At 35.3% G+C, this 13,197-nt stretch overlaps 1 protein-coding gene across 1 annotated transcript in view; it reads left to right on the top strand.

Moving 5' to 3' along the window:
• The window catches only part of adcy2b (adenylate cyclase 2b (brain)), a 65,212-nt gene that overhangs the window by 35,943 nt on the left and 16,072 nt on the right, over positions 1-13,197 (top strand). Inside the window, exons 4-7 of the mRNA XM_052584071.1 lie at positions 2,603-2,752; positions 7,785-7,933; positions 10,733-10,844; positions 11,015-11,142. Of these exons, the coding sequence (XP_052440031.1) occupies positions 2,603-2,752; positions 7,785-7,933; positions 10,733-10,844; positions 11,015-11,142 (539 nt within the window). The remainder of the gene's footprint in view (positions 1-2,602; positions 2,753-7,784; positions 7,934-10,732; positions 10,845-11,014; positions 11,143-13,197) is intronic.

Genomic DNA, 13,197 nt, shown 5'->3' with positions numbered 1-13,197 from the left:
ACACAGTCCTTCAGAAATCCATTTAACAATCAGATTTTCTACAAAAACATGTATTATTATTATTATTATTATTATTATTATTATTACTAATGTTGAAAAGAGCTGAGAATATTGTTTTCAGTTTTTTAGGGGGGATAAATTGAAAGAACAGCATTGTTTGTTACATTTTTTACAGTTATCTTTATTTGTTACATTTATATTATTTACATCAAGCTTTTGAATGGTATAGTATTGTATATTGTTATTGAAACTTCATAATATTTCACTTGATTATACATTTAGTCAGGAATTATAGTTTTGAAAAAGTCTTTGGATAAAGTCTAACTAGTAACATGTTTACACGTTATGTATTGCAAATGGATATATATATATAAAAAATTATAATAATCACATGTACACAACTTTGTTAAAACACCTTTGGCACCAATTTCTAGCTTCAAGTCTTTCATAATTTGGCAATTAACTGGCAATTGAATACTTTCCGATTGCATTGTATATTTAAATCAAGCCGAGGTTAAATTTTACTTGAAAAAGAAAACTGTTTTAAATGTATTTATGTATTTGTTTGATTATTTCTTTATATTTTTGCTCATAAAATTATTTAATAAAATTAAATGATATATTTATATTAAGCCAAAATTAAATATTACTTTTAAAATGAAACCTGATTCTTATTTATTTATTTATTTAACTTATACAATTAAAATTAACTTTTATATTTACATGATGGCAAAAAAACAAATTTACATACAGAATTAATTAATTAATTATTTAAATTTAAAAATCTATTTAAACTATTTCTTCTTGACAGTCTTCTTTCATTCCATGCATGCACCAATATTCATGAGTCAAATCTTCATTATTGTATGGTTTGTCATTGTTCATGCCTTATTGTGTCTACACAATTGTGTCTAGTTTCATTTATTGCAATTAAACCCAATTATTTAACACATCCTGCTCTCCATTTGTGAAAGATATAGCACCGTATTCAGTATTGCGTTGATATTTGCTTTGTCTGACATAATGCACGAGGCTGCTGAAAGCTTTTCATGGGCTGCTGAATTCCCTTTTCCTGCAGATCAATATCTCTTGAATCAGTGTAGAGGCACATCCCTCTCTGGATCCTTATACTGCTTCCATCTTTCACTAATGCACTTACCTCTGCCATTTGAAACTCAGTCAAAAGCCATTTGGCTTGCTGTGCATATTTTCCTGAAGTGTCTGTGGTCTGGCACTAATGTCTTCCTGTACCTACCAGGCAATTTAGTGCTTGTATAACTTGTTTTATACTGTATACCAATGCTGTATCGGTTGCACACTGAGTCTCCACATTCATTTAGTACTAAATATTTAACATATCCATTATCAGTCTGATAATTTATAAACACTTGCTTGTAATTAAGGTTTTTTTCAATTTTGTTATTAATTAAGGTTTAATCTCACTAAATTTCACCCTGAAATAAAAAAAATGTAATGTGTATTATATAAAATTGTATATTACAATATACATAATTGTATTTTGCTTTAAAAAAACATATTTTAAGATATAATTTCAGGATTTATTGCATTGTTATATTATTTATTTTCATTACAAATTTATCACATCTCTCCTTTTATCACTGTAATATATAAATTTTGTACAATTATTTAATTAAAAAATAACATATTTGACACAATATGATTACAGTTCACATTATGTGATCATTTTGCAGAGAAATGTTATTGTGGTCACCTTTTCTGGTCAACCTATGATATATAGATCACAATAATATTGATAATATTGATGTATAATATTAAGTGGAAAAGTGTATATCATAAACTATCTATCATAAATCAACTGCAAAAAAAATTGAAAAAATGTGTGTGTGTGTATGGGTAATATATAGCCTACATTTAATTTATTCCTGTGATGCAAAGCTGAATAAAATTTTCAGCATCATAAATCCAGTCTGCAGTATCACATCATGCTTCAGAAATCATTATCAATGTTATTAATATTGAAAACAGTTTATTTAATATTATTTAACATTTTTGAGGAAACTTTGATATATTTTTTAAGATTCTTTGATGAATCGAAAGTTCAAAAGAAAAACATTTATTTGAAATACAAATCTTTTGTAACAATATAAAAAGTATTTACTGTCACTTTTGATCAATGTATTATTAATTGAATGTGTCTGTTGAATAAAAGTATTAATTTCTTTAATTTTATATATATATATATATATATATATACATATATATATATATATATATATATATATATATATATATATATATATATATATATATATATATATATATACATTTAAATATATTTATTTTCTCATCAATCTACACTCTGTACGTCATAATGACAAATTGAAAACAGAATTTTAAAAATGTCTATAAATTATTGAAAAAAATAAAACCCTGAAATGTCACATTTACATAAATATTCAGTGTGAGTTATGGAGTTAGTAGATTGAGAAAAAGAAAATAATTGAAACAATTGTAGTATCAGGGGGTCTGAATACTTCCTGAATGCACTGTATCTATATAATGTATTGTTTTGGCAGTATCTCTATACCTCTCACGAAACCTGTTTTATGTGTCTTTACAGATCCTGGCTAACATCATCATCTTCATCTGTGGAAATGTGGCGGGAGCCTATCACAAACACCTGATGGACCTGGCTCTCAAACAGACGTACCACGACACCTGCAACTGCATCAAGTCTCCCATCAAACTGGAATTTGAGAAGCATCAGCAGGTACAGTACGACCGAGAGGGATGCCCTGACTCCCTGCTGCTATCAAAGGACAGATAAACAGCGCTGTACTGCGTGGTGCCCGGTCCTTTAGGGAACAGGAAGTTAATGTAGGCCTCGTTTGGGGAGGTATCGTTTAGGCTTGAGCGTGAGTCATTCCTGCAGCTGTAGTGAAGAGATCATTATACCACCACAATACGCAGCTAATATCGGAAGGCACAGGGGGTCGAGAGTTGCATTGTCCCAAAATAGCTTTGTTTCCCCCCAGCGCTGTGTTTCCTGTTGGCTATGGGTGGGGCGGAAGTCTGTACAAGGCCTCTCGCTTGCATGGGTTAGTTGTGCTCATTGCTGTTTTGGGTGAAATAATGATATTTTGAAAATTTGAGCGGTGAGATAAAGGCATATCACTGGCTGCACTTCTGCTCCATCAGGAATTATCGCTCTCTAAGGTGAAATATCACCCTGCTCCAACACATGCCCTCGGCTCCATTACTCTACGAATGTTATCAGAGTTGTTGATTTTTGGGGGATTTCCTGGCAGAACAATTGCAGAGCACAAGGCAAAGACAATGTTTGGCTCACTGACTGCCCAGTGTGATTGAATCATGTATGTTCTGCAGTATGACCGCTTCAGCTGTCAGCTCTTGCACGTCCTGATTTTGCCAAGTCCGATGTGTTCCTAGGTCAACATATTTTGTTGACCCTGGAACAACATTTTACTCCAAAAATATATTCTTAACCATATCCCTACACCTAAACCTAACCTTAACCATGAGTAATCCCTAAAATCAGAGGAAATGATAGATGAATGACACTGATGTACAAGCACCAAACACTGATTTTAAGCATAAACTTCACAAAATCTATAAACTGGTTCTTCAAATCTGATTGGTTAATCACAATGTTGTTCCAGGGTCAACAACGATGTTGTCCCAGGAACATGTCTCACTTGGTAAAATCAGGTTAGCGTCAGCTCTTGCCATATTGTAAAACATGCCGGTGTGTTTCCTTCATCTACCTCCTGCAGAGCTGCGCACTGGCTGCTCATTCAGTCAGAACATTAGTTCAGCAACGACCATCAGCCTAATTACGGATACACCTCATTTTACATTTCAAGGGTGAATAAAACATTACCTTTAAAATATATTTTGGGATAAAAAGAGCACAGCACAACATTAGCAAAATGCAGCAGATATTTACTTTTTAACATATAGACTTCCCTTCAAAGTTTTTTTTCTCTGTTTTTGAAAGAAATGCTCACATGATCCTTCCTTCTGAAATAATTCTTATATGCTGATGTGATGCTCAAGAAACCTTTCTGAAAACAGTGCTGATTAATATGTTTTGTAAACTAGTTTTGCATTTGCAATTTTCAGTATTTAATCTTAAATTCATGTAATTTTGGCAGCCTACACTCAGAAAAAAAGGTACCAAAGAGAAAAGGTGCATCTTTGTATTTTTACCCCTAAATTGTATGTATTAGTACCTTAAAGGTACATATTGCAATTTAGTCCCTGAAGTATTGAAAGTACCATTTTTTCTGAGAGTGTGTTTTTAAAATATTAATTAGAAAACTCTTTATTTTTATTATTATTTTTTTTTTTTATCTCTCAAATGTTTTGTGGGCTGAAAACCTCTTATTCAAGATATCAAGAAGCAATCAACTAGTAACACCGTAAGGGGCCATTCACACAAAAAATGCAAGATACAGCACTACAACATATATATGTTTTTTTAAAGCGCAGTGCAAAAATGTTGCCATCAAAAAAGAGTCGCCATGCTACTTGCTACTGTGAACAAAAGCTCGCAGTGCTTGCCCGCCTCTGTGGTCTTCTGATTGGTCCACTCTTTTGGAAGTGACACTGATGAGCGATGCTGCGTGTGAACGTTTAAATTCTTTTAACTTGGATGGACAGGTGTTGGAAATTTGGCCCTGGGCAAAACAAGCCAATCCGGCCCAAAATTCCCCTTGAATGTTTTGATGGGTCATAGGGCCTTCAATTGAAGTTAAATAAATTACTACATAAATCAGGACAGAAATGATAATGCATTTTTGTCATATTGAAAAGCACTTGACAGTAAAGCATTGATTTTGAGCTTGACTACTGGAACGTTATTGCTAATAAACTCTGTCATAATTTCCTCACCCTCATGTTGTTAAAAACAACTTTCTTCTGTTGAACACAAAAGAAGATTTTGTAGAATGTTACCAAACCATTTTGGTAACCCTTGATTTCTACTGTTTAGACAACAATTTATTGAATTTCTCATACTTTGTTACACAGAAGAAAGAAATTCATACAGGTTTGGAATGACATGATGTTAAATAAATGATGACAATTTTCATTTTTGGGTGAATCTCCCTTTAAGAGCTTATAAGACACTGATATTTATCTTTAAATTCAGGCCCTTATTGAATTAACATTTTATTTCAATTAAAATTCATCAAAGTGAAGTGACATGAAGCCAAGTATGGTGACCCATACACAAAATTCGTGCTCTGCATTTAACCCATCCAAAGTGCACACACACAGAGCAGTGAACACACACCCGGAGCAGTGGGCAGCCATTTATGCTGCGGCGCCCGGGAGCAGTTGGAAGTTTGGTGCCTTGCTCAAGGGCACCTCAGTCGTGGTATTTCTGGCCTGAGACTCAAACCCACAACCTTAGGGTTAGGAGTCCATCTCTCTAACCATTAGGCCACGACTTCCGCAAAAGAACAATTCCAATTTGGATAACTTCCCCAATTAGAACCTAACATCCAAACAGAAGTTCTTGTTTAGAATCCAGAGTTTAGCTGACTATAGTATCAGTAGGATGGTGGTCACAAGAAGTAAAACCATGGTCCTCATTACCATGGTTATATGGTTTATACACTAAATAATAAGTCATAATAAACTATACAATTTGTAGTAAAAAAAATTTTTAAAAACACCAACTAAATATTACATATATATATTTAGAAATTCTCAGACAACTTTTTGTAAAGGTTTAGATTTTTTTTTTTTTTTCAAAGTTTTTGAATTATTATTACTACAGTCAAAACTGAACACAGAAAGCATTTTGTGTGATCTTTAACATCCTCATCACTTTTTCTTACAGCACTTTAACAGAGCAACCATCATGCCCATTTATACTCTAGACAAAGGACCGCAAGATGGACTAATGACATCATTTCCTTTCGCAGTCACTCTGTCAGACCACAGCACATGCACCCATTAGAGTGGACAACCTTCTTTGATTTGTCTCATTTTTGATAATAATACATTAAATTAATGGACTGTTATTTAAAAGCACTCACATCTTCTTCTGAGTACAATGGTAAAAACTGTACAGTATAAATAATTTCTCCTCTTTTCTTGAAGTCGCAATCAGCACACGGCACACACCCCATTATTCTGTTTTCTTTTATTTGTCCTTCATTAAGCAGGGCGGTCTCTGAAAGAAAAACAAAGGGAATGGGGAAAAGTGACGGGATAATAAAAAGAAAAATGAATAGGCTTTTCAAACCTCAAACACAATCCTGTTCCACATTTCACATTGTTCTAAGTTTTCTTTGAGTTATTTGTTCTCTGTAACCCTGTGTTAACCCTCAATCAAGTGTGATGCATTACTTAACCCCAGGTTGAAAATGGACTTAATTAGTGGTTGACCAATATGGGTTTAACATGGTCAAAGCCAATGGGATATCTGAAGAACAGGGCGGCTGATGGCTGATGAAGTACAAAATGTATTCACAATTCAAATAAACAAACATTTTTCATTGAGCATGCTGACCACTTATGATAATTAACCAACTGTGAACAGTTCTCTGTTGATGCCAAAACTATGTGATAAAGCCAAATATTGGTCATTTAATCAGCCTGGTGGATAAGATCTCTAGCATTAACATGTTTCAAAAAAAAAAGAGACGGAGTGTAAAGTTTAATAGATTTCAGCTGTTTAAATTCAGAACAGCATCTGAGCAAACGATGTCTACATATGTTCATTGGTAGAGTCTCAAATTTTTCTTTTAGAATATATATATATTTAGTTAATTAGCGGCAAGAGACATCTGTTAGTTGCACTGCTATGATTCAGTCTGTTCATCTACCTCAGTTATTTTTCTCCTATTTTCTGTCTGTCATTCTACCAGACATCCATCATTTGTGAAAAAGAAAATAATATTTTTTAAATAACAGTTTATTCCTGTGATGCAAAGCTGAATTTCCAGCATCATTGCACCAGTCTTCAGTGTCACATGATCCTTCAGAAATCATTATAATAGTCTGATTTATTGGGGTTTTTTTTCAGGATTCTTTTATGAATATAAAATGTAAAAAAAAATTTTTTTTTTAAATATATATTCAAAATGGAAATCTTGTTTTACAATATACACTAATGTTCAAATGTTTGGAGTCAGTCATTTTTTTTTTCGTTCTTTTTTTTTAAGTGATGAACACTTTTATTCAGCAAGGATGTGTTAAATGGATAAAAACTGATAGTAAAGAATCATATTGTTAGAAAATATGAAAATTGTAAATACATTTTTTTTAAAAATCTTTTTATTCATAAAAGAATCCCCCCCCAAAAAAATTAAGCAGCACAACTGTTTCCAAAACTGATAATAAATCAGCATATTAGAATGATTTCTAAAGGATCATGTCACAATGAAGGCTGGAGTAATGATGCTGAAAATTCAGCTTTGATCACAGGAATAAATGATATTTTTAAGTATATTTAAAAAGAAACCCAATATTAGAAATTGAAATAATATCTCTCAGTATTACAGTTTTTTTTTTTCAAATAAATCGAATAAATACAGCTTAAGATATTTTCCATATATTTTATAATGTAATTTAGTAGTGATGCAAAGCTGAATTTTCAGCATGATTACTCCAGTTTTCATCATTCAATCATGCAGAATTTGGTACACAATTATTATTAATTATTTTTTATATAAATGATGTAAACAGTTCTTGCTGCTTACTTTTTTGGGGGAAATTGTCCACAAAATGACATATAACTACCACCCCCCTCTCTTCTGAACCAATAGGAGCGTCTTTTGCTGTCCCTGTTGCCCGCCCACATTGCGAGGGTGATGAAGGAAGAGATCATTCAGAGACTGAAGGGGCCTAACTTCGGCCAGGCGGAAAACACCAACAACTTTCACAACCTCTACGTACAGAGACACACCAATGTGAGGTAGGACTTGTGGCACATACTATCTGTGCGCTCAGCTGATTTATTTTAGGCAGCCTAGAAAATATATACATATCTTATGCACTGCACCTGCTCTCCGCCGAGCTGTCATACCCTCAATAGATCCTGTCAAACCATCCTGCCCTCCTTCTGTCTGCACACAAAAAACAAGCTATTCATCAACCTAGATATAAGTAGCTCTCTTTTAAAAGTGCCTAGACACTTTCGTGTGCTTCTATTAAAAAGTAAAAACAAACACAATCTTCAGCTAAATAGGGCAAACTGTTGCAGAGGCTCTTCACCAAAACACATTGATTTTTGTTGATTGCATTGAAGAACGAGTAGTTTTCTGTTTTGGATGCAAATTTTCTTTCTACTTCAGTATCCTTTTGATCGGTGAGGTTGGTTGTTGCTCTGCTTGTTCTCAGTGTAACTGACTGAAGGAAAAAGCTAAGAATATTTTCTTGGCATCTACATAATGTTCTGTATCTCTAATTCATGATGGATTTCACAGAGCATCTTCCAGGGCAGGCCGTGCACTCATGTCATTAATGTTACTGAAGGATATTGGCGGTATTAGAGGTGCGTGTTGGGTTCAGTAAAAGTTAAGTTGGAAAGCATTTGTGGCATGATGTCAATTACCATAGAAAATATTTTTATTCATTCAACAGTTTGGGTCCTCAAATCTCAACAACTGAGCAGCTTTCCAAGAGCACTTATATACAGTCCAATGACACTTTTAACAGTTTGTATCTCTTTGTTTGTCTGTGTTTGTTCCAAACAGACAGTCAGTCTGTTAGTGGTGGGGATTCTTTTGTGAATTTTACATTGATACACCTGTAGGTGGTGACAAGTCAATGACTTGGACATTGATTCATTTAGTTGTACCAATTCATTGAAAAACAGATTCATTCAGAAGCAAAACAAGTTACACCCTTTGTGAGTGTGTTATGGAATCATTCACTGACCCATTCATTGAAAAACACAGATTCATACAGGAATGAAACAAGTTGCTCTTTTTGAGTGAGTTATTGAATAAGTCAACCAACAATTCATTGAAAAGTCAACATGTTCTCTCTCCCATCATGTCACATATTGATGCTTTGACAGGACCTCTTGGCGTCACTATTTAACATGCAGGTGTAACGAACGCACACACAAACAGAGAGATACAGTTGCAGTGTTTTAATAGGGGAATCCAAAATCGTAACCCAATCAGGCAAAAGGTCAATATCAGAAAGACAGTCCAAAACAAGAAACACGAAAAATACTAGGGAACATGAAAAAGCAGGGTGATATAAACCAAGGACTCCATGAAACTGATAGAAACAAACAGGCTATATATGGACAGGTGAAAATGATGAAAGTGGGAACAGCTGAGTGCAATTAGCAGGTGTGCAATTACCAGTGATGAATCGGACAAAGGCTTGTGGTAAATGTAGTACCTGAAGTGGGGTGACTATATGGGGAAGTGAGACCACTAGTGGACACCCAGGGAAACACAGGCTAGACACTGTGACAGCAGGGTAACCCTTTTGCGTCACTTTTCCGAGTACAAGGTTCTCTGTTGCTTTCAGTTGTATGCCTTATATGTGTTATGAGTGACAGGTGAAATCTCCATTTCGTGACAGCCCAACATCGCTCCCACAGACTGCCAAGTTGAGTCATCCGCTGGGTCCATTCTTGGTCAGTGTGTGGTGTCAGGTCAGATAAGGACCCAAGAGCAGATGAAGCTGAAAAAAGTAGTTTTATTTACAGAAGGAAGGCGAAGGCCTAACGTTCAAAAAAAAAAAAAAAACACTACTCAGCTTGGGAAAAAATGGCTCAGTTTTTAGCTTCCATCTGCACAGCGTACAGGTAATGTGCTCAGCCTCCGTAAGCACCAGGAGAGAAGGGAGCAATGAATACAAAATGGGAGACAGGAGAATAGTCGAGCAGATGGGGGTCAAGCGAGGTGCAGACAGAGCTGAGAACGGTCAAGAACCAGAAGAACAGTCCGATAAATCCTGAGGGTAAAACACAGGTTACATTTTATATGGAGAGATAGGACAGAACCGAAGCTGAAAACGGCAAAAATCACAGAACACACTGACAACGAGTGCTGAAATCAAGCAGAATAAATAGGGTAATGAGATAGAGGGAACAGGTGTGTCAGACAAGCCGCAGCATAGATTGCTAAACGGGATCAGCTGGCACTAGTGTGAAAGGAAGGAAAACCAGAGAAAATAGATCAAAATAAATGAGAGAGAAAAACGGAAACAAAACGAAAGGGTAGAATAATGAGGTGAAACAAAAAAATAAACAAAAAGAACAATAAGTAAAAAAGAAAGAGAAAAAAGGTCAGATCATACCCCAGTCCTGACAGTTACAGTGTTATATTATAATTTTATTGTTGTTTTACTCCCTCCTCTCATCTCCATTAACAAACCAACATTTTACAATTACATTCAGTTCACAATCCGTCCATTTGAGCCACCCGGTGGTTGTTTCGCAAATGATTTTAACACACGACTGACTTGCAGTTAACGCTACAACCCTGTGGTGGTGGTTCACGCAGCGGTATTACCCGTTCTGGTTGTCCATCTACTGTAAGTGCAGTATCACAAAAATCATACTGCTGGTCTAAATATCACCATGGTTGTGTTTTTAAGGATGTTTCAGTACTGGATAACAAGAAAAATACTTATTCCGAAAATAATTATTTGCAAGGTGTGCATTAATTGCAGTGCAAAAACATAATTTAATACTCTTTAACAGTTTGGATAACTCTGCTTTTCATAAACATTTAAATATTTTCCACAGCATTCTGTATGCAGACATTGTTGGATTCACACGTCTGGCCAGTGACTGTTCACCTGGAGAACTGGTCTACATGCTCAATGAGCTTTTCGGCAAATTTGACCAGATAGCCAAGGTATCATATGTCCCAACAGGCATGAGATATAGCCTCTGTGACAACTAGACCTAGTCTCTAACATACTTTCAAATTGATAAATTGATATATTGATATGATATAAAAAAAAATTTGCTGTATAGAATATCATGTCTTCAGTAACTGCTGTCTTAATGGTTTGTTTGATGCAGGATAACGACTGCATGCGGATCAAGATCCTGGGCGACTGCTATTACTGTGTGTCAGGGCTGCCGGACCCTCTGACTGATCACGCCAAGGACTGTGTGAAGATGGGGCTGGACATGTGTGAGGCCATCAAGTAAAAGAGCACGCTATCTTTCTCAAACTAGATTATAATTGGTCCATCACAGCGACCTGCACTAAAATATGTTTGCATAATAACCACTAAACTGTATTATTGACCTTTGTCACAGGAAATTTCAGTTTCCTACATAGCTGTGGTAGTTTAAATGTCTGTGCAAACACGCTGTAAAATTCAGTCTTAATAGGCCATTTTAACCTAAATATTACTGGCTTACAATGCCGTACGGTTGCCAGCCTGTGGAACACCTGCTGGGCATCTCATAAGTCAGTGCCGGTTAGGATTTATTTTGAGATAATGACCAGCTGATTGTACATTACCCATTTTCCATTTCTTCATTAGAACAAAAAGACCTTTAGAGTTATATCTGCTTCAAACTCCTAAAACCAATACACATGAGGTGTTTGTCACATTACACCTTTTCATCATCTACAAAAGACCATTTCTATGTCCATTTTTCCCATGGTGTCTGTCTTTTCAAGCACTACTCTCGGAGGCTGAAATAACCCTCATACTCAAGAGGCTCAGATGTGTGATGTTGTTGAAACCCACACGTTCTCCTTTTCATCTCTTTCTCCATCTCAAAGTGCAGCCCCTTTTTCCAATCCCTTTCAAGATTCCTCACCCATTCTTCATTCATCCGCTCTCTTGCCACACATTTGCTTTACGTTACACTACTGCAATGTTTTTCTTTTACACACACACAAATCCATTTTAGGGGGTAATTGAGAACCCTCCCGTGTATTTTCCAGCATGACATATCTCAAGCTGAGGGGCTCCAAGTAATAAGAATGGTGTGTGACAGATACACTGAAATGATCTGTCAGAGAACTAAACACACCTCCTGGGGTTCCATGTACCTTTTGTTTTGAGGGAGCACTAGAGGCTGTTTTAGTTTTGTTTTGTTTTTTTGAAAATGCACCATTGGCTGCTTTTTGATTTGTTTTGAATGAACACCAGCACCTTTTTTTGAGGGGGGGGGTTAAGCAATTTAATAATGGTCCACAACCTAGAATAGCACCAAAACTAGCTTAATGAAAGTGACGTGACATAGTAAGGTTACCCATACTCGGAATTAATGTTCTGCATTTAACCCATCCTAAGTGCGCACACACACACTCACCATGAACACACACCTGGAGCAATGGGTTGCTCAAGGGCACCTCAGTCATGGTACTGAAGGTGGGAGAGACCGCCGTACATACACTCCCTCCCACCTACAATCCCTGCTGGTTCGAGACTCGAACCCACAACCTTTGGTTTACAAGTCAGAATCTGTGACCATTAGGCCATGACTTCCCCATCCTGCCTCATCCATTAATCCATCCTGCATAAAAAAAAAACCATGCTGGTCTAGACTGTTTTTTTGCAGCAGGAACATTAAAACGGGCTTATCTGAAACACAAGATATGATACGTTCTGAGTGCTGAATGAATATATACCAGACACACTCCCTCATAAACCAACACGTACTGCTTGCAATCCTGGCACCTTCTGATGTTTACTTTGCTAGAAATATTTCTGGTGTCAAGCCGAGTTATGTCAGTGAAATATGGTGCTGTTTCAGTCATTTCAAAGGATGGAGGGAGAGCCTGAGAAGTGTGTACTAGCTGTAAAAGAAATATGTTTCATGACGGGAAGAAAACTTGCCTTATTTACATACAATAGTAATATAAAATCAGGAGTACCCAAACGTGTTTCTTATGATTTAAAAAACCTTTCAGTCCAAAGGTTTATGTTTAAAATTAGCTTAGTAGACAAATATTAATTGTGCCTACATATACATTTCTTTCAAAAAATTGTAAAAGAAAAATCATTTTTACGTATTTTTTTAAGAATATTTTAATACAATTTAATTCTGAAAGTTGATCAAAATGCATTTGGAATTAATTACATGCTGATTAAATAATAATCACAATGTCACAATGAGTTACATAAACACGTTTTCAATTACACTATAGTGGCAAATAATGTAATTTTTTTTTTTTTTGTATTATTGTTATTTAAAAGTATCTAAAATAGTAAACAATGGGCAAATTTACTTGTTATTTC

This window comes from Carassius gibelio, chromosome B19 (assembly GCF_023724105.1).
Source record: "Carassius gibelio isolate Cgi1373 ecotype wild population from Czech Republic chromosome B19, carGib1.2-hapl.c, whole genome shotgun sequence".
In the NCBI taxonomy this organism is placed as follows: domain Eukaryota; kingdom Metazoa; phylum Chordata; class Actinopteri; order Cypriniformes; family Cyprinidae; genus Carassius; species Carassius gibelio.
Note: the sequence above shows the minus strand (reverse complement) of the source record. Positions and strands in the feature narration are given on the sequence as shown.